This window comes from Panthera pardus, unplaced genomic scaffold (assembly GCF_024362965.1).
Source record: "Panthera pardus isolate Hobbes unplaced genomic scaffold, ASM2436296v1 HiC_scaffold_6, whole genome shotgun sequence".
NCBI classification, from domain to species: Eukaryota; Metazoa; Chordata; class Mammalia; order Carnivora; family Felidae; genus Panthera; species Panthera pardus.
In genome coordinates this window covers 135795822-135818256 of record NW_026526991.1, presented here as the reverse complement: position 1 = coordinate 135818256, position 22435 = coordinate 135795822, and the positions used below count along the sequence as shown (strand labels likewise).

Sequence of the window (22435 nt, the reverse complement as noted above, 5' to 3'; positions counted from 1 at the left end):
TTGTCGTCCTTTTACACGGGAAGTGACAGACACCCTGGCCAGTGTGTGGCTCACACTGCGGGAAGAAAGCACAGCATCCCCAAAGAGTCCAAGAGGAAGACACAGGGTATGGCAAGTGGTGGTGTTCGGGGACGTCGTCAAAGAGATATGACCGCCAACTGACCCGTGGGCTGGACCTGGGCACCCAGAGGCTCCTCACCCCCTCCGCTGTGAGTGGGATGTGGGTTCCGCTTGCCTTTCCTGCTCCCAGAGGCTACTCCAAGGGCAAGCCTTGAGACGGTGATGTGGTTGAGACCACCTGCACGGTATACGCGACTGAACCCAGTGAAGGCCTGTTCAAAAACTTTTAACATCTGGCAAGTGAGTGTGGAGATCCCTTCATCTCGCTGCCGCCCAGGAAAAGCCTCCTGCGTAGGTTCCCTTTGCTTGTGACAACTGCCACCTACCAACAGTGGCCTTTGCCTGCCTCTTCCTTTGGTCTCTCCCTCCTGTGCTCCATTTATGGGGGCAGTTTCAGATTTCACCCAGGGAAACTCCTGGGGAGGGTTACCAACCGACAGGTGGTGAGCTAAGAAACCTGTGACACTTACAGTTGGTTACACGTAAGTAACCATGTACGGCTGGTTACATGTAAAAATAGTAATACGGTTTCGGAATGAAACTAGCAGACCTCAACCTAGGTGGGTGGTACACCTGTGTGAATGAGTGTGCATGTGCATGTGTGTGCGTGCACATGTGTGTGCTTGAATAAGCCCCTTCCCTGCACGTTTGCACTTTTATCAAAGCACAGGTGGGAATTACAGAAGGAGAGGGGCCTGCTAACAGCGAGTGCTGTGCGAATAACGAGTTTACATTATACACTAGTAAATGAGACACGCATGGGTGGCAGGCTGGACCTGCCCTTTTGAACGGGAGGAAGCGTTGGCAGCTTAGAAGAAGAAGTCAAAGTTCAGGGTCAGCTAGGAAGGGGCTGCGTTATCACCAGTGCGGTGGCATCTGGGGTGCTCTGGGACACTGGCAAGGTCCTCCCTCCTCTTCCATTTCTGCCATTTATCCTTGCTCAGGGTACAGGAGACCTTAGGTGACAGAGACCTTACTTTATCTAGTCTACTTTCTAGAATGAGCAGAAACAGAGGCCCAGGGAGGTGAAGTGCTGTGCCCAAGATTACACGGCTGGTAGGTCAGGAATCCCATCCTGGCCAGCCTGATGGGAAAGCAGGGTGGTGGACCCACGAAGGGGCCACCGTACCTGGAAACCAGCTGTCACTCCTTTCGCTTATGCACTGGAGCGGGGGCTGTGTCCACGTTGCCTTCCCACAGATCATTTTGCAGACACTCTTGGCAGGACCCCTGTGCAGGGCCCTGAATCCCTGCATGCACTGGTAGTGAACTGCCTGCCCCATCACAAAATGGTAAATTCTCCTCGAATCTTCATGTTCCCAGGGCGGAGGCTCCCTGCAGTGACCTGGAAGAGGAAAAGGAAATTCTCAAGGCAAGTTGGCGACGGCATGGTGAGTGAATCCCAGTTGCCTCTTCCTAGAGACTGGAACTTGGTTCTTTTTATTTTGTTCATTCATGCGTTCATTCATTCATTCTTTTATTCAACCAATACGTATTGAGAATGTCTCTGTGTCAGGAACTTTGCCAAGCTCATTGCAGGAAGGCACACAGACCCAGTCACTCCTGCAAGAGCGGACGATCGGTTGAGTGAGAAAGCAATGAGGGCAGAATGTACTGAGTATTATAGCTGAGCAGACACTTGCTGTGGGAACACAGAGGAAAGAGAAATTACTTCTGGTGATGGCGAGAGTTTCCATAAGTGGACAGGAGTGGGAAGGGCCGTCTCAGCTGAGGGACAAGGGGAAGCTCAAGCCCATTTGGGCCAATGAAATGTGCAGACCACCCTGGATCTCCACTGCTAAGTGAGGAGGTACATCCTCAGGTTGTGGCTTGTGGTCATCTTGGGGCCATGGCTGGAGGACTGAAGATAAAGCCAAAGCCGGAAGGAAGGAAGGGCTGAGAGAATCTCAGAGAAATGGAGCCTGATCAAGCCATACCTAACGCTTGCCCTATGTGAGTCATGCCAAGGCCTCTGAAAATTCCTCATGCCCTCTAACCTTCCACTCGCCCAACTAAAACCCAAGCCTGACTGGTCTACAACCCCGGTGATCATGTCCTGCTCTGATTTATTCTCAGGTTTCCCAACCCCACCCAAAATCTGCATATATGGAGCCACATGTACCCTCTCTCCCTAGACATGTGGATCTATACATATGCCTTGACCTTACAGGCCTTCCACAGTCTGATTTCTTTTAAAGTATCTTCTATATAACCCCTCTGCTCCAGAGGGAAGTCCCAGGGGGAGCCGAGCGGTCCTGTCCTGCATGGTCTGCTCTAGTGTAGTACCTTGCAAATCATGACCGCACCTGTGATTTAGTCTCAGAATAAAATTTCTTTTACAGCCGATAAAATCCATAATGGTCCGAACCTGTTTAAATTACATTTATTTCTTTCAAGTGGAAACATCCCCATTAAGATGATCTTTGAAAGGGCCCTTGGCCAGAACCAATGATTATCTCTTGAGTAAGGACAACAAACATTGACCTCCTGAGAAACCTTTCAATAACTGTGCAGGGGAAGATGGGAAAAAGAGAAAAACAATTAAATGTGTTTTGAAATGCCATTCAGTACAATGTTGGACGCACAACATAAAAACATCACGTTGCCACAACGCCCCTGGATTTGTCTTTTTTTTTTTTATAAGAGAAGATGCAAATAAATTCAAATTAATTTAAAATAAGGAATCAGTTGAAAGATTCTCCAGTCTAAGTCAGGAGACCTGAGGTCTTACTCCTAAGTGATGTGGGTTTAGCCGAGTATTTTAACCTCTCTGTATCTTAATTTCTTCAGTCAATCAAAGTAATAGTCCTGCTCCTTGACTCAGTGGGTTATGAGGTTCAAATGAAATTATATACAAGATGATAAACTTTTTTGTAAGGTTATAAAATTAGCACAGGACAATAGGATCTTGTAAGGTCAGTGGGTCCTCCACAAGTCAGGCTTTCCTAACGGGCTCTATTTCTTCCTGACATAACAACCGGAGTGCAACATGATTCATTTTAGAGTTGCAGGAGCAACTGGGTAGTTAGTCATGGTGCCCACTCAGACCTGGCCCATTAGCCAGGAGGTGCCTGCAGCTTCAGTACTCACCAGTGTGGTTCATTGTCTTAAAGGGAAAATGCAGAGCGTTTCCTTGAGGGCACAGAGGGTTGTGTACTCACATTGGTATCTTCTGTTGGCAGCGCTGGGCACAGTTAGTCCCAACACATGCTTTTTGAATTGAGTTCAATTGAATTGAATTGAACTGAATTGAATTGAATTGAACTGAGCTGAGCTGAACTGAATTGAGTTGAGTTGAATTGAATTGAATTGAACTGAACTGAATTGAATTGAACTGAACTGAATTGAGTTGAACTGAACTGAACTGAATTGAGTTGAACTGAACTGAATTGAGTTGAATTGAATTGAATTGAACTGAACTGAATTGAATTGAACTGAACTGAATTGAGTTGAACTGAACTGAATTGAGTTGAATTGAATTGAACTGAATTGAATTGAATTGAACTGAACTGAATTGGGTTGAATTGAATTGAATTGAATTGAACTGAATTGAGTTGAACTCTATTCAGCCAGCTCCCAAACCAGGAGGAAGCCCAGAGCCCAAGTTGGCTTGAAATGCTGAGCAGCACTACCACCTGCAAACACGATACAACAGTTCTTGTTTACCTGATATCCTTAAAGAAGAGGGTAGTGGGACAGACTTCCCTCCTTTGGGGAACACACAATAAGAGAAGAGTTGGCTCCTGGGAGTCAGCCGGATAGCCACTCAGATGCACTTCTTACCTGGAAGGTTAACTTGGTCCGTGGGCTGCATTTGGCTCTGCATTCCCATGGGGCTTTTTCCCTTCTGTTCTTCAGGTTTAGGGATAACTTGTCCATCTGTGGCCCTTGGGGCTAGAGAACATGGATAGAATGAAGCAAATCACTTCACAAATGCTTAAAATAGAAAACATTCTTGTGTGTTCATTTACTCAAGAAGAGTGCCTTTCCACTGCCTGCAACATGCCCAGCAGTATTGGGGTGTGGGGGTTACAAAGAGAAGCCACACCCTGCCCTGCCCTTGGGGTGCTTTCAGCATTGGCCTGTCAGTATCCCCATGCATGACGGCAGTGCCCTACAACATGTTTCTGAAAGAACTGGTAGATTTCTGGGGTTTGTGTGTCTCCCCAAAGGGGAGTCCATTCTGCCATCCATCTGCCAACCTGTGGGCTGACTCCCTTGTCTTCCTAAAGCAGCTCATTTAAAAGTTAAAGGGATGAAAAACTTAAAAAAAAAAAAAAAAGCAGGGGGGGCGGGGCTCCTGGGTGGCTCAGTAGGTTAAGCCTCCAACTTCGGCTTAGGTCGTGACCTCACGGTTCATGAGTTTGAGCCCCACATGGGGCTCTGTGCTGATGTCTTGGAGCCTGGAGCCTGCTTCGGATTCTGTGTTTCTGTCTCTGCTCTCCCCCACTTGTACTCTGTCTCTCTCTCAAAAGTAAATAAACATTAAAAAATTTTTTTTTGAAGTTAAAGGGATACAATCTTAAAGCAAGGAGGAGAGGAGCCTCCTACCACACTTGTCTCCATCGTGAAGGTTTTGGCAAAGGAGTTGAGCATAGGCACTGCTGTGAAGGGGGTGGGGGGTCAGGGTTCTAGCCGGAGGTCTGTGGAGGGTGTGCTGGGAACAGCAGAGCAGTGCTCTCAGACTGTGCAGTCCACGCGTGGTATAGCTGAAACAGAATGCACTGTGGCTCACGGACACCATCTCCAGGGGTAAGAAACAAAAGGACAGAGGGTGCCTGGGTGGCTCAGGTGGCTGAGTGTCTGATTCTTGATTTTCGCTCAGGTCATGATTCCAGGGTTGTAAGATCGAGACCCAAGTCCTGTTCCACTCTGGGTGTAGAGCCTGCTTGGGATTCTCTCTCTCTCTCTCTCTCTCTCTCTCTCTCTCTCTCTCTCTCTCTCAAAATAAATAAATAAACTTAAAAAAAAATTTTAAAGGACAAACAGACCCACCAGTTTTCACCATGTTCTGTTATCACAGAGTGCATAAAAGACCTCGTAGAGAAATTGGTCTCGTGAGAGCTTTCAGGATTCAGTTGAGAACAAATGTTCAGTAGCAAAACTATGGTATTAGACCAACTCAGGCTTAGAAAGCCCCTTGGGGGTCATTCCCTCCGAACTCCACTCTGGGGAGGTGACCGGCCACCATCTCCCAGCGAGTGGCCCTGCCTTCTCTGTTCACCCTCAACAGCAACGATGAGGTTTGGGACCCTTAGTGCACAGCTGGTTCCAGTCACTGCGGGCATTGAGGGCCACGAGGCTCTCAAGCCAGGTTTTGAAGTCCAGAGATAAAGACATTCGAGGAGAGCAACTTCCTCCTCCTCTCTGCTTTCCTAGTGCAGATTTGGGGCCTTGCTCACACACCAGCCTGACCCGCCTGTGGGTTGTTAATCCTGCTCCCCCAGCCCAGCAAGGGGCTTGTGAGACTGAACAAGAGGCAGCAACCTTTTGGGGGTAGTGGGGTCTTTGGGGGGAATACTCTTCGTGTTTTGGAATGCCCTGACGCTGGGCTGGAAGGCCCGGGACCGGTGATGCTTTCTGCCTGACCGTATATTTGACCTCAGAAGACATGCCCGGAAGACCCCGTGGTGGCCACAGTGAATATGTGGGTAATAGATAAGACAGTGACATGGGCTTCTCTTCCCTTTTTACTCTCATCGGGGGAGGAAAGGCCTCGCCCACTGCCTCTGCTTTTCTACCCAGAGCCTCTTCCTTAGGGCTGCAGGGAAGGGCACTGAAGGAGAGGGGCAGAGGCATCGCGGGGACTAGTTAGGTGCTCACGTGGCCGTGTCGCTGCAGGTAGAGCCAGGATAGGCGTGTGTCACCAGGCAGGGTGTGGGCGGCACCAGGCGTGAGCTTCGGGGGCAAAATGCAAAACAGTAAATGCAGCCTGGCAGGTAGATTCAGCCCACTGAAATTGTTATTATTTTTCTTATTCTTTGCATAGGCTCATTCTGACTCTTCTTTTTTCATTTTTAGCTTTAAAAAAATTGTGACAAGGAGCGCCTGGGTGGCTCATTCAGTTAAGCATCTGACTTCAGCTCAGGTCATGATCTCACGGTCCATGAGTTCGAGCCCCACATCAGGCTCTGGGCTGACAGTATGGAGCCTGCCTGGGGTTCTCTCTCTCTCTTTCTCTCTGCCCCTCCCCCACTTTCACGCTTGGTTTCTCAACATAAATAAATAAGCTTTAAAAAACTTTTTAAAAAATTGTGATAAGTTATACATAGCGTAAAACTTACCATATTCATCATTTTTAACGTACAGCTCAGGGGCATTAAGTGCATTTACAGCGTTGCAAACTAGATTTATTTTCAAATTGTTCAGTAATTATTAGTATAACGTCTGTTCCCTCTCTCCCCGCAAAATGTAAGTTCTCTGAGTGTTGGGGATCCCGAGTGCCTAGATCAGTCCTTGGAACTGGGAGGCACTCCTTAAATATTTGTTCAGTGAACTGTTTTCCAGGAACCACTGAAATGAGTTGCTGGATAGTCTGGGCTGCCCACTTTTCATCTGTAGGGCTGCGTGAACAAAAAGCTGGAGCTCTGGCCCCCTCTGAGCTGTAGTCCTTCTGTTTCCTGTGGTGTCACAAAAGGGCACACTTACAGGTACTTATGCACCGGCATTTGTTTTCCCAGGAGGAGTGGCTCGAGTTTCCTGCACACAGCATGAAGGCTGACCCGTTGCTTATTCTGCGGAAGCCCTTCTTACATTCACAATTTAACATGGTGCCCGTCTTGTATGTGAGGGCTTTGAATGTGGCGTGTTGGATATCTGGCGGGTTTTCATCGCACAGTTCTGCAAAGAAAAGGAAGCATGTTGGGAGGTCAGGACCTTCCGGTCACGTGCTCACACACTTAGCCTTGCCATGATTTCATCACACATCCCTGCACTTTATTTAATAAAGGATTTATGGGTACCCCACATTTTCCTAGAAACAAACTGAGACCGTTGCCATTGTCCCGTAGAAACTTTTGTATCCGAGATGGCTCAAAATGTAACTTCAACCAACTTCCTCTCCAAATTACAATATGTTTCGAACTAAATGAATAGAAATGAATGAGCTTTTATTCTGAATATGCCTCGTGCTGGGCAAATATAGAAAGAGAGGAGAGTACAGATTATAAGAGGAAAGGAAGGAAGGGAAGCCATGTAAATTTAATTGAGGCACAACATGTATCTGTGAGAAATACTTTTCAGGGAATAAGGATTGTCAGAATTTCTATAAATAATGACTCCTTGCCATTTTTTCTTTTCCTTTTCTTTTCTTTTCTTTTCTTTTCTTTTCTTTTCTTTTTAAGAGATATGTGTAAAGTGCTGTACTCAAAGTCTGGCAAGTAGGAAATATATATATTTTTATCCATCTGCCCATCTATGAGTTTACCAGATTCCTTCTCACACCACAAAGACCTGACCCTTTCTCAGCTCCCTCAATAATCGGCACTGGCTTCCCACCAAGGACACTTGAAATAGTGGCCAAATGTCCAAGTATTAAGGGAGGAAAAAAAAGCACTGCTCGAATCAGGTAAAGGATTCTATTGCATATCTTACAAGTTCTACTTCAAGAGATTCGATTTTTAGGAAAAAAGCCACAGGCTGGATAAATAAAGTGGACAGGAAGACTTATAGCAAACAGAAGGGTGAGAAAGCACAGCCTCTCCGTCCACCAGTACAGGCACCAAATCCAGTCTGGTTGCCGCACTGGCAAGGACACTCTACTGACTGCTTAGTAATTGCTCAGTTGGAGTGAAGCTTCTCTGTGCTCTCACTCTTTGCCCAGCATCTTGCCATGCTGAAGGCCACCCTCATCATCCCAACCCCAGGATGATCCTGATCTCCTGAATAACAGGAAGTGGGAGAGTGCGGGCAGCGTGCCCCAGTTCTGACCAAAAAGGGACTAAATTGAAGCAATTTGAATGGCTCGGAGGGCGAGCGATTGAAAAGGAACACGTAACATATGCACTCGATACATACTGGTAGTCATAATCGATAATAAGGCGAGAAAGGTAGCATGGTGGAACAGGGGGAAAAGTGGGCTTCTAGATCCCAGCTCCACCAGCTTACTAGCTATACAGCTTCATTGCTTTTATTTATCTAAGGCAATCCCCAAACCACGCCCCCCAGCAACTTATTTTGTGGACATCAGTGCTGATTCTAAAGTTTATATGGAGTGACAAAACAACCCAGAATAGCCGACACAATATTGAAGGAGAAGAACAAAAAGGGACGACTGAAACTACCTGACTTCAAGATTTACTATCAAGCTACAGTAATCAGAACAAGGCGGTATTGGTGAAAGAATAAATAAATAGACCGATGTAACAGAATAGAGAGTCCAGAAATAGACCCACATTTGATGTCACCCGATCTTTGACAGAAGAGCCAAAGCAATACCATGGAACCAGAAGTCTTGTCAATACATGGTGGTGGGACAACAGGACATCCACATGCAAAGAAATGGAACTAGACACAGACCTTAGGTCCTTTCCAGAAATTAACTCAAGATGTATCTGGACATGTGAAGAAATAGGAAAAAGTGACCCATTTGAAAAAAAAAAAAAGGAGTCAATTGAGGGAGCATCTGGGTGGCTCAGTCTGTTAAGCATCCAACTCTTGATTTCGGCTTAGGTCATAATCTCATGGTTCATGAGATCAAGCCCCACGTCAGACTCTACAGTGACAGTGTGGAGCCTGCTTGGGATCCTCTTTCTCCCTCTCTCTCTACCCCTCCCCCACTCTCTCCCCCACTCTCTCCCAAATAAATAAACTTTAAAAAAGGAGTAAATTGAAACAGAGTCTAAAATGACCCAGATTTGGGAATTAGCAGACAATTGACTGTCATTTATTTTTATAAGGAAAGTTTTAGAGGAACAAAGCCACACCCGTTCATTTACATTTTGTCTGTGGCTGCTTTTGTGCTATAATGGCAGAGTTGAGTGGTTGCAACAGAGACTACATGGCCTACTAGCTGAAAATATTCACTCTCTGGCCCTTTAAGAAAAAAATTGTCAGCTACTAATTCTAAGGAAACATGATAATAATGAGTGAATCAATAGGATATCTCAGAAGGTAAAACAAAACTATAAAAAAAAAGAACCAAATAAAAATTCTAGAACTAAAAATTACAATATCTGAAATGAGCTTAGCCACACCTTGAAGACAAATCAAATAGAAATTATCCAAACTGATGAGCACAGAGAAAAAATTTCAAACAAAAATTTGAATAGACCTTCAGTGATCTATGGGATAATATCAGATAGCTTATCATATTTTTTAAAGCTTTTTTTTTTCTTTGAGAAAAAGAGAGAAGCAGGAGAGGGGCAGAGAGAGAGAGGGAAAGACAGAGAATCCCAAGCAGACTCTGCACTGTCAGCACAGGGTCTGATGCATGGCTTGAGCTCACAAACCGTGAGATCATGACCTGACCCGAAATTAAGAGTGGGACACTTAACTGACTGAGCCACCCAGGCACCCCAGTCTATCATATTTAACTGAAGACCCAAAAGCAATAGGAGAACAAGAATGGAGCTGAAAAAGTATTTGAAGAAATAATGGCCAAAAAAGGTCTGAAATTTGATGACAAACATTGACTTACATTTCTAAGATGCAGTTAGAAATGTAAGCAGTTAACTCCAAGCAGCATAAATATAAAGAAAACCACACCTAGGTACATCATAGCGACACTGCTGAAAACCAAAAATAATGAGAAAATCAGAAAAATAGTCAGAGAAAAAGGACATGTGACATACAGGGAACAATAGTGAGTAACGACGGACTTTTCAGCAGAAACAATGCAAGTCAGAAAATAAGGGTAGAATAGGTTTAAGGTTGTAAAAAGAAAAAAAGCCTGTAAGTCTGGAATTCTACCTAGAAAACATATCTTTCAAAAATGAGGATGAAATTAATATATTTTCAGATAAAAGAAAGCCTAGAGAATTTGTTACCAGCACACCTGCGTTATGAAAGATAATGCTGAAGGAAGTTCTTCAGGCTATAACGAAATACAGATCTACAGGAAATAATGAAGAGTGCTGGTAAATATTTACATAAGTGGAAGGATCAGCTTTTAATTTCTTTGAAAGAAAACTGTTTAAAATAAAAAAAATCATGTATGGTGAGTTTTATTATAGATATAAATGTAAAATATATAACAACTACAGTATAAAGGTTGGGATAGAAAAGTGGAATGTTTCTATCATAAAGTTCTTATAATATGGAATGATACAATATTAAAGTCTAAGGGGATCGTGATAAGTTAAGGATGCATGCTAGAAAGCTTAGAGAAACTGCCAAATAATAATACAAAGAGCATAGCTAAAAATGGCAATAAGAGACATAGAGTATTAAAATACTTATTTTGTTAGCCAAAATTAAGAGAGAAAAGGGAGAACAGGAATACAAAACCAAATGAAACACCTGGGAAACAGACAAGAGGGCAGACTTAAAGCCAACCACATGAGTAATTATACGAAACATACATCAAACACATAAAATTAAAAGATGGAAACTTTGAGACTGGATAAAACAGCAGGACCCCAACTCTGTGCCGTCTACAAGAGAACATACTTTAAATACAAAGACAATGATAGGTTGAAATTAAAAAATATAAAAAGATATTATGCAGAGTATGCATAAGAAAGCTGGGGTGGCTACATTAACATCAGAAGGTAGATTTCAAAATAAGAACTGATATTCACAGATTACTTGATTGCTTACATAAAAGTACTAAGAAATCTGCAAAATAACTACTAGAACTTAGTAAATTTAGCAGTCTCAATATACAAAAATCATATAACTAACTTGTGGTTAGTTCTGTATGCCAGAAGCAACCAATTACAAAATTAAAAAATTTAAAAACAATTTCATTTATGATAGTATCAAAACTCGTAAAACACTCATGAATAAATTTACCAACAACTTGCAAGGCTTTTGGCCTGGAAACTCTGAAACATCACCAATATAAATTAAAGAACTATGTAAAGGAGAAATGTACAATGTTTGTGAATTGGAAGATTTATTTTTTAAAAAACGATGTCATTTTACCTTAAATTTTGCAACACATTCAATGTAGTTACAATTGAAAAAAAAAATCCAACATGCTTTTTGGTAGAAATTGGGCAAGTTGATTCTAAAACCTCTTTGGAAACACAACAGACCTAGAATTTCTAAGACAATCTTAAAAAGAATGTACAAACTTGGAGAATTCACATCATCTGATACCAAGATTTTCTATAGGGATGCAGGAACCAAGACAGTACATATTGGTAAAAGGATAGACAAGTAGTTGGGAAGCCTGGGTGGCTCAGTGGGCTAAGCGTCTGACTTCAGCTCAGGTCATGATCTCACAGCTCGTGAGTTGGAGCCCGGAGTCAGGCTCTGTGCTGAGAGCTCGGAAGCTGGAGCCTGCTTGGGATTCTGTGTCTCCCTCTCTCTGCCCCTCCCTGCTTGTTCTCTCTCTCTCTCTCTCTCAACTAATAAACATTAAAAATTTTTTACAAAAAGGATAGACAAGTAGAGTAATAGAACAGAAAGAAAGTCCAACGATAGACTCACACATGTACATTCAGTCGATTGTTTTATGGATATGCCGTGGTAGTTCAATGAGGGCATGAAAATTTTCTCAACAAATGTCCTGGAACAAATGGATAAATTTATGGGGGGGAAAAGAACCTTACTCCACATATAAAAATTAATTTTATTATGCATCTAAACATAGGAGATCCATACCCTCAATTTGTCCATAATAGGTGTACATATAAAAGTCAAAACTTGTAAGCTTTTTTAAGAAAAAAAATTTTAGTGTTTATTTTTGAAACAGAGAGAGACAGAGCACGAGCAGGGGAAGGGCAGAGAGGGAGACAGAGAATCAGAAACAGGATCTAGGCTCCAAGCCATCAGCACAGAGCCTGACGCAGGGCTCAAACCCAAGAGCTGCGAGATCATGACCTAGCCAGTCGGTCGCTTAACTGACTGAGCCATGCAGGTGCCTCCAAAACTCTTAAGCTTCTAAGAGAAAATGAAGGCAAATAGCTTTGCAAGTTAGGGATAGGCCAAGATTTCCTAGAGAGGACCCCAAGCGCACCAGCCATTCAAGAAAAATAAATTAAAAATTTATTCTCATCCCCAAGACATTAAGAAATTTTAAAAATAAGCAATAGACTGGGAGCAAATGTTTGCAACACATACATCAGACAAAAACACTTGTGTCCACATTATATAAAGAACGACGAATCAATACTAAAAGGCAAACAACGCAATAAAATATGGGCAAAGACTGGAACAGTCATTCTCCAAAGAAGACGGGTGACTGTCCATCAGCATACTCAACATCATTAGGCATCAGGAAAACGCAAATTGAAAACCACCTCGAAGTATTCCATTAGAACGGGCGATATAGATAAGACTGATGACAGCAGAAGTTGGAGAGGAGGTAGAGCTACTGGAACTCTCTCACAGTACTGAAGCGAGTGCAAAACGATACCATTCCTTGGGAAGCCGATGGGTTCTTGTTGTTGTTGTTATTGTTGTTTTTAGCGAAGTTACCTACCCTATGAGCCAGCCTATCCCACTCCTACGTTATTTATCTGAGAGGAGTGAAAACGTATGTTCACAAGACTTCCACAAAATATTTATAGAGGCTTTCAATAATCTCAAACATATCGTGTTGAACAAAAGAAGACAGACACGAGATAGTACCTACTGTTGGATTCCATTTGTACAAAGTTCGAGAAAAGACAGAACTAGCGTGTGGAAAGCGATCAGAGGAATGGCTGCCTGTGGTGCATGGGGTTGGCTCAAAGAAGGCAGGCAGGTGATGGAAGTGTTGATTATATGGGGGGTACACATTTGAAAACTCATTAAATGGTACACTTAAGAACTGTGCATTTCACTATAATTTTGCCTCGAGAAAATCAGTTGAGAAATAAACTTAGCTTTCAATGTTTTATCAGAAAAAGAAAGAACGAAAGAAAGAAAGAAAGAAAGAAAGAAAGAAAGAAAGAAAGAAAGAAAGAAAAAGAAAAAAAATAAACTTAGCAACTCTCATAATTATTCATAAGCACAAATAATCAAGGACTGACCTCAGATGCGTTTGGAATCTAATGACTCAATCATGAACCAAGAACATCTCTAAACACTTCAATTTTTTTTCAAGGCAAACAAATTACCTTTGAAGCAACATTGTGTCCTTGAAAACTGTTTAATTGCATGACAATATGCTTTTCTAGATAAGACCATGGAAATTCCCAGAGTCATCACAGCTTAGCCTGAACATCTGAGGACATCTATCATGTGGGGACAAGGGGAGTTCCACAACTTCTTTCTCCCACAGACTTCATTTTCATAAAAGCATCTTTCCTGGAATTTAGAAACACTGAAACTTCTCTGAACTGTAGCCAAGAACCAGTAAAGAGCCTGGCTAGGATCCTTTTCCCTGGAATGTCTTGCCAAGGCTGTTCCAAATATCATCTGAAGAAAGTGCGAGGTAGGAGAGTGTGGGGGATGTAACCCTCAAAGATCCCTTCCTTTTAAGGTAACCGGAGTAAATCTGTGATATTTTTAGCCTCCCTAGGTATCATAAAAAATATACATATATATAAAAATTTTTAAAACCCAGCAGTATAACATCTAACAAAAAGAAGAATCAAAAACACTTTGTCTATTCTCAAGTTTTGCACCGGAGTAAGGAAGGAGAATTCCACTTTATTTTTTTTTAACTTTTGTTTAATTTATTTTTTAAATTTACATCCAAGTTAGTTAGCATATAGTGCAACGATGATTTCAGGAGCAGATTCCTTAACGCCCCTTCCCCATTTAGCCCATCCCCCCTCCCGTTAGCCCTCCAGTAACCCTCTGTTTATTCTCCATATTTAAGAGTCTCTTCTGTTTTGTCCCCCTCCCTGTTTTTATATTATTTTTTCTTCCCTTCCCTTGTGTTCATCTGTTTTGTGTCTTAAAGTCCTCATAGGAGTGAAGTCATATATATGTCTTTCTCTGACTAATTTCACTTAGCATAATACCCTCTAGTTCCATCCACGTAGTTGCAAACGGCAAGAATCATTCTTTGCGATTGCCGAGTAATACTCCATTGTATATATATGCCACATCTTCTTTATCCATTCATCCATCGATAGACATTTGGGCTCTTTCCATACTTTGGCTACTATTGATAGTGCTACTATAAACATTGGGGTGCATGTGCCCCTTTGAAACAGCACACCTGTATCCGTTGGATTAATGCCTAGTAGTGCAATTGCTGGGTCGTAAGGTAGTTCTATTTTTAATTTTTTGAAAAACCTCCATACTGTTCTCCAGAGTGGCTGTACCAGTTTGCATTCCCAAGGAGAATTCCACTTTATATGGCTCAGCAAAATCTCTTTCAATACTTTCCCCCTATATTATCACTTACAAAATTTCTTCCCACATAGCCTAACAGCCCCATTCATTCCCTAGTTTTACACCTTAAAAATTCTGAATATTCTTTCTTGGAATTCGGCCTACAGGGGCTTTTCTCTATTTCAAGTCTTGTACTTCTTTTCAGATCCATTTCTTGCTTCTGCCAAGGGCTGTGACTTTCTAACAGAAATTGTTCTATGCTCTCAGTTCTACCCATGGGTCTGGAAGCTCAGGAGGCAAAGAGAATTTTCTTTAGAAGGCAGGGAGGGAAATACTTTCCTCTCTGTAATTTTTTCAGTATGGGTACAATTCTGGATTTAGATGTCATTTTCTCTTCAGAGAGTAAAGTGTCCTCTTTCTGTGAAGGGGAGGAACTTGGTGTTGGGGGATGGGGGTAAATGCTCCGAGCTCGGAAGATGGGGCTCCCAGGATGGGTGACCCGCTGTAGTAGGCTCAGAGGGGCATTTGTGTGGCCTTGTCTTGTAGCTCTTGTACTTTTGATGTAAGAGAGGGGAAAGGAGACAGACAGCGCCTATTATTAATCCAGAAAATCCCAAGGGCTTTGGCGTGCACTGAGAGGGAGTTAAACTGAGCTCTTGTGACATTGCAAGGGTTTCAAGTCTGGTTTTGGAGTTTCGCTAGAATGCTAATTTGAAAGACACAGAAGGGATCCCACGTGATCGGCTCACTTCTCACACTTTGCCTCCATCACTGTCCCTGAAATGGTATCAGGGGGCGTCTTCCCTTGGGATGTTTGTACAATTTGTTGCCTCCAGGAATTCCCTACTGAGCTGAAGTACAACACCCATTGGGTGCTTTTGGCTTCTTCTTCTTGAGTGACAGTGACTGAGAGCCACCTCCCTCTGGACCATATCACCAGACAGTTCTGGGGAGAAGGGTGGGTAAGGATGAGGAGCCCTAGGACCCTCTTCTCTTTTCACTGTGGTTTTGTCTGGTTCTTGTTTTCTTTCCAATGAATGCTGGAGGCTCAGCTTCCCCATTGCAACCATGTCCCTGCTAGGTAGGGAAAGATTAGGCATTGGTCGTTCTCGAGTCATGGAGAGCAAGAATGACAACCAAGGACACCCAGTGATGATTTGGGAGTTCAGACCAGCTTTTCTGTGTCCCAGGCATCTGTTCTCTCAAATACTATGTCTGTACCATCAACTACCCACCACTGTACTTAGGAGGACCTATGTGCAGCCTCCACTTGCTTGGGTTCCAAATAAAAGATGGGAAAGGGTCCTGGGTGGCTCAGGCCCCTTTTTCTTGTTTCTCCACATGCCCTCAACTCCACTCCCCCAATATGAAGCTGCTCTTTTATCTTTTACCCTTTTGTTTTTGAAAGGAGAATAGAACTAAACTGAGTTCCCCACTGATATTTTTGTGTCCGTGAGTGAACCAGAAATACTAATAGTTGGAGGGCAGTCAGTCATTGGATCCAACAGAGTGATGTCTAAGGTGGATTCTCTACAAAGAGTGGGACTGTGCTTGTGTTCTCCGTGGGTGTGGTTCCCCACGATGAATGAGCATAAAAGTCACCTGGGGGTCTTATTAAAATGTACATTTGGGGGAGCCTGGGTGGCTGAGTTGGTTAAGTGTCCGCCTTCAGCTCAGGTCATGATCTCGCAGTCTGTGAGTTTGAGCCCCACGTCAGGCTCTTGTGCTGACAGCTCAGAGCCTGGAGCCTGCTTTGGATTCTGTGTCTTCCCTCTCTCTCTGTCCCTCCCCTGCTCATGCTCTGTCTCTCTCTGTCTCAAAAATAAATAAAAACATTAAAAAAAATTTTTTTAATGTACATTTGGATTCAATAGGACAAATGTGGAGGCTAAGACAATTTCTGGTTTCTGACAAGCTGCCGGATGCTGCTGGTGTCACAATCACACTGGGAGAGGCAGGGGCTGCCACATCTCCCTCTCCATCCGCCCCACCCCCGCCCAGGTGGACAGGGAGCAGGCTCGGGGGCCAGTGAACGTGAACCTGTTTACAAAGCACTTTGTTTCCAGGCGCCTTACTCAGTATCTAAGACGGTGCAGTAAAAACTTACTCAGCGGGAGGGAAGGTGGGTGAGTGAAAAACGGTTGTGGGCTAGGTGATTTGTTTTTCTTCTCTGATGTTGTTCAAAATGAAAGAGAACCCTTCTGGCCTTTGCGGCCCCTGTGAACAACATGAAAGACAAAGGAAAATAAAGAAGACTCTAAAGGATGTGGACAGAGGCTGAAATAAGGTTCTTTGCTCCGTGGGCGAATCAAGGTCAAGTTACGTTTACCCACAACCCAGCCAGCACTGAGTAGATGGCTTCATCTCTGTGCCTTCCTTTTCTCCCTCTATATAGTAGACACTGGAGATGAATGGCAGAACAATCTCCAGAACAATGGAGATGATTAAGTACAGAAACTTCTAGGTGATTTATTAAGCTCACATAAAGGACACAGGAGGGCATCAAGAGCTTGGGGCACCTGATGAAGAAATAATCCGGTTCTTGACCTAAAGCTGTTCATCTTCTACGTCACATCTAAGAGAAACCCCAAAGTTATGTCTAACGTCAAAGATAGTCTCCAACTTCCTTGGCAGACCGAACCAGCAGTTTGGCCCTTCCAGAAAGCAAGTGTTGGGGCACCTGGGTGGCTTCGTTGGTTGAGCATCCGACTTCAGCTCAGGTCATGATCTCACATTTCGTGAGTTCGAGCCCCGTGTTGGGCTTTCTGCTGTCGGTGCAGAGCCTATACCCCACCCTTGCCCCTCCCCCAACTCTCTCTCTCTCAAAATAAATAAGTAAATAAACTTAAAAAAAAAAAGCAAGTGTTTTGGTGCAAAATAAAATACCATAGGGCATGTTGGATATTCCTCTTAATAAGATCCTAGGGTCTGAGAGCTGAGAGAGACCCTAAAGATTATTTAGGTCCATCCGCACATTTTGTAGATAAGGAAACGGAGGCCGTGTGTCATTCCTCAAGTTTTGGCAAGCCTGGGAATAGAGCGGGACCCCCGATTCCTAGGCCAGTGCTTTCCCAACACAGAAAATCATAATCTTCAAGGAGCGCGTGTGCTTTCTACCCAGTGGTGGAAGGTTCTCTCTTGCTGAGTGGTAGACCTACATCTAAACTATCTGGGTCACTGGGAAGTGTTTGCAAAATGTTGTGGTTTAATTCAGATCATTATCTTTGAAGAAGTCAGAGAGCTCAGGTCCTCCATTTTGGGCTATTTATATACTACTAACTAGGATATCTGAGCCCTGCCTGTGTGCTGCTTCTTTGTATAGACTACCTTTAAAGCTCACTACAACCCTGAACGGTAGATACTGTCATCCCCACTTTACACAGCAGGAGACTGAGGGTCCAAGGGCTTCAGTAAATTGTCCAAACCACCCAGCTCAAGGTGGTGGGACAGGAATCACAAGAAAGCCTAGTATTGCTGCCCTCATTTCTGTTGTCAAAAAAAAAAAATATATCTCACTTTTACTTTCAGAAAATGCTATCAAATAGCACGCTTAAAGGTGTCAGGAAGAAGCAAGGATGAAGAGAACAGGAATGTGTAGAGAGAAGGTCTTCGGGGTCATGAGATCGCCATGAAAGCTCAGAGGGCAATGCAGTTGGTTTCTGTGCAGGAGTGAGACCCAAAATACTGAAGAAGCAGGATAGCAGGTCAGGGACCAATGTGAAGAGATGCCAGTGTAGGATCCCGGAGGGGTCTGGAGTCCCTGCCTTCCAGGTACTAACGCTTTACAGGCATAAGCAGAAGATACTACAGGTTCGGTTCCAGGCCACTGCAATAAAGCGGTGCAATAAATTTGGCAATAAAGCAAGTCCAATGAGACTTTTGATCTCCAAAAAAGTTGTTTACACTATTCCTTAGTCTATTAAGTGTGAGATAGCATTATGTCTAAAAAAATAGGGGCGCCTGGGTGGCTCAGTCGGTTGGGTGGCCGACTACAGCTCAGGTCATGATCTTGCAGTCTGTGAGTTCGAGCCCTGCATCGGGCTCTGTGCTGACAGCTCGGAGCCTGGAGCCTGCTTCCGATTCTGTGTGTCTCTCTCTCTGCCCCTTCCCTGCTTGCTCTCTGTCTCTCTCTCTTTCAAAAATAATAAACATAAATAAATAAATAAATAAATAAATAAATAAATATAAAAAATAATCTACAACCCCTGTGTTTATAGCAGCATTATCTACAATAGCCATGATATGGACACAGCCGACTGTCCATCAATTAATGAATGGATAAAGATGTGATGCGCGCGCACACACACACACACACACACACACACACACAGAATATTACTCAGCTATAAAGAAGAATGAAATTTTGCCATTTGCAATGACATGAATGGAGCTACAGAGTATAATATTAAGTGAAACAAGTCAGTCAGAGAAAGACAAATACCACATGAGCTCACTCACATGTGGAATTTAAGAAAACAAATGATCAAAGGGAGAAAAAGAGAGAGACTGACCAAGAAAAAACTCTTAACTATAAAGAACAGACTGATGGTTGCCAGAGGGGAGGGGATGGGGGATGGGTAAGATAGATGATGGGCATTAAGGATGCTCTGTCGTGATGAGCACCGGCTGATGTATCGAAGTGTTGAATCACTATATCACGAAACTAATGCAACACGGTGTGTTAACTAGCTGGAATTTCAATAAAAACTTAAAGAAATAAATTAAAACATACATACCTTAATTAAAAATACTTTATTGCTAAGAAACGTTAACCATCATCTGAGCTTTCAGCAACTTGTAACCACCACAGATCACCATAACACCCATAACGAAAAACTTTGAAATTTTGTGAGAATTACCAAACGATGACCTATAGACACAAAGTGAGCAAATGCTGTTGGAAGATGGCACGCACAGACTCTATCAGCTCAGGGTCACTGCAGACCTTCAGTCTGTGCAAAGAGTATCTGGGAAGCAGAATAAAGTGAAGCATGATAAAGCGAGGCGTGCTCTAGTTGCTGATGTTCGGGAGGGGCTGGGGTAATGAATTTGGAGAGGTCGTTTGAGAGGTTTGAGTCCGCAGATGCTTCCCAATGAGCTTGGGAGTATTTTGATGTTCAAGCATCCAGTATGACCAGGGCAGAGATCCTCACACCGTTTTGTATTGGGACCCCTTTCACTTTTAAAATTTATTGACGGGGGGTGCCTGGGTGGCTCAGGTCACGATCTCACAGTTCGTGAGTTCGAGCCGCATGTCGGGCTGTGTGCTGACAGCTCAGAGCCTGGAGCCTGCTTCGGATTCTGTGTCTCCCTCTCTCTCTGCAACCCCCCCCCCCCCCCCGCCACGTTCTGTCTCTCTAGCTCAAAAATAAATAAACATTAAAAAAAAATTTTTTTTTAATTATGGAGGACTCCCAGAATCTTTTGTTTTTGTGGATTGTATCAATCGTTATTTACCATGTTAGAAATTAAAACTGCACTAGTTTAAAAACGCATATCTATTAATTCATTTTAAAATAACAATATTACACCAACAAATAATTTTTTATGAAAAATGACTACATTTTCCAAAACAACATCAAAAAGCAGTGAGAACAGTGGTATTGTTTTACATTTTTGCAAACTTTTTTTTTAAGTTTATTTATTTATTTTTGAGAGAGAAAGAGCACAAACGGGGGAGGGGCAGAGAGAGAGGGAGACACAGAATCTGAAGCAGGCTCCAGGCTCTGAGCTGTCAGCACAGAGTCGAAGCGGGGCTTGAACCCACGAACCGCAAGATCATGACCTGAGCTGAAGTTAGACGCTTAATAGACTGAGCCACCCAGGCGCCCCACTTTTGCAAACTTTTTAAATGTCTGGCTTAATGCAAGGTGGATTCTCACACTTGTTTCTGCATTCAAGCTACTGCAATATGTTGTTTAATTGAAGTATATGAAGAAAAGCCCAGCCTCTTACTGTTAGAAAACAGAAAAGCATTTTAATAGCCTTTTCAGATAATTGTGGATATTCTTTGTTATTAACTCAATGGGGGCGTAGTTTCTTCTTTGTTAGTAGCAGATCAGTGATCTGTTAGATTAAAATCCATGGGTCTGTCTTAAACTTTGAATGGATTTTGTGTCCCTACCTGATGTTGTAATACCATGCATGTCATTTGGGAAAAAATGGGTCACGAAGTTATACAGATCTTGTAAATATCGAAACATTCATTATGCAATAACAAATTAGATTTGTTAATCTCACCTCTGATCTCATTAGAAAAATCTTTGAGTTTTGGAAAGTGGTCAAGGTCACAGTGGTGACATAAGTTTTATAAAATTCTAATTTTGCTCAAATTTGTTTTATCAAAATTTATCATATGTCACTATCAAATCTCCAAATTTATCACAATAAGTACTATGAGTTGTTTTCCTTGAAGTGACAGACTTACTGTTCAATTTCAAGAAATGCCTGTGGACTGTATACTTTGAGAACCTCTGTGCTAGGTTATTATGTACTGAATATTAGTTACGTTTCTCAGCTTCTAGAACATCACATCCTCTGCATTTGAAATGGCATAGGATTAGAACTTGTTCCAAGATTCAGGTATGGCAGATTATTTATTTATTTACTTAGTTATTTTTTTTAAATCTCTTGGGACACCTGGGTGGCTCAGTAGGTTAAGCGTCTGCTTGATTTCAGCTCAGGTCCTCATCTCACAGTTGTGAGATCAAAACCCATATCGGGCTCCACCCTGGGCGTGGAGTCTGCTTAAGATTCTCTCTCCCTCTCCCTCTGCCTCTCTGTCTCCCTCTCTCTCTCAAAAAAAAAACAAACCCAAAACTCTTATGATTTATTATGTGTTTGGTTAAACCGACTTGTCTATAATATATGTGGATTATATATAAATACAACTCTGCCCTCTTAAAGACATCTATGATCCCGGACATGGTTGCAAAGTGGCATGGGATCCTAGTTCACTCTTGCAAATCCAACCTGGAGGGTCACAAAGGCAAAAGGGCTGTTTAGAGATCTAAGAAACTAGCACAAACACGATGAAGAGTGGCTGGGTCTTTCTTGCTGTGCATTAGGAGATATGAGGCAGCCAAGATCGAGGGGCTAGGAAGCCACCTTTGGGGGGCAGAGGTTTTAATTGTCCTTTTCTCTCCCATGTGCTTCCTTCTCCATCACCTCTGTAAAGCAGAAAATCAGCAGCCAGCCCACCACTAGCAGAGGGGAGTGGGCTTACCCCAGGGCAACTTTAAGCATGGCTGAGTGGAAAGAGGGGTAGTGACACCTACAGGTGTCACAGGGACTGGCTGGTCCCTGGGCACTCTCTCTTCCTGCTATTCTCCTCTTTGCCTCCAAGGCTAGGTGAGTGCCATGGAGAAAGAAAGCTCTTGGAGAAGAGCAATGCCCTTGTCTCCAGAGAGGTCGTGGGAAGGTGAGGGTAGTGGTGTGGCCAACAGGGGAGAGGGAGGCAATGGACCTCTCTGGCCTGAGGAAGGTTGGCCCCCTTCCAGTCCCAAACTCACCAGCTGGTCACATCTGGGGGGCCCAGCCTCTGCCCCTTCTCCTAGGACATTTGGGTTGATATCCTCAGGAGGAATGATCTCGAAGGGGGGAATAACAAAACACGTGAGGAATGCCACCATTAAGAAAGAAAGAACAACAAACTGAGAAGCTTACACCTGCCAGAACAGAATCAATAGACCAAAAAAAAAAATTTTTTTTATAAGCTTTTAATGTCCTAAAAGGGATGAAGGAGAATTTGGAAACCATGAGGCAGTAATAAGAACATCTAGAGATTAATTAAAATAACTGAAATAAAGGACCCACCAGATGCATTGAATATGAATATGGCAGAAACATGAATTACATATTTGGCAGACCCAGACTGAGAAATTTTCAAAAAGTTGACAATTTTGTCAATTTTTGTTTTGTATATTTTGAAGCCATGTTA

The 22435-nt window shown here is 43.1% G+C and overlaps 2 protein-coding genes across 3 annotated transcripts in view; one reads left to right on the top strand and one right to left on the bottom strand.

Annotated features, from left to right (window-relative positions):
• FBH1 (F-box DNA helicase 1) overlaps positions 1-1497 on the top strand; it is a 183398-nt gene extending 181901 nt beyond the window's left edge. Inside the window, exon 24 of the transcript XR_002083248.2 lies at positions 1444-1497. The gene's annotated coding sequence lies outside the window, so the exon portion shown is untranslated. The remainder of the gene's footprint in view (positions 1-1443) is intronic.
• IL2RA (interleukin 2 receptor subunit alpha) overlaps positions 1-22435 on the bottom strand; it is a 56778-nt gene that overhangs the window by 11172 nt on the left and 23171 nt on the right. For both annotated transcript variants that reach the window (XM_019460877.2, XM_019460876.2), the window contains exons 2-4: positions 6769-6960; positions 3904-4014; positions 1250-1465 (exon numbers count right to left, since the gene is read on the bottom strand). In XM_019460877.2, coding sequence (XP_019316422.2) covers positions 1250-1465; positions 3904-4014; positions 6769-6960 — 519 coding nt within the window. The remainder of the gene's footprint in view (positions 1-1249; positions 1466-3903; positions 4015-6768; positions 6961-22435) is intronic.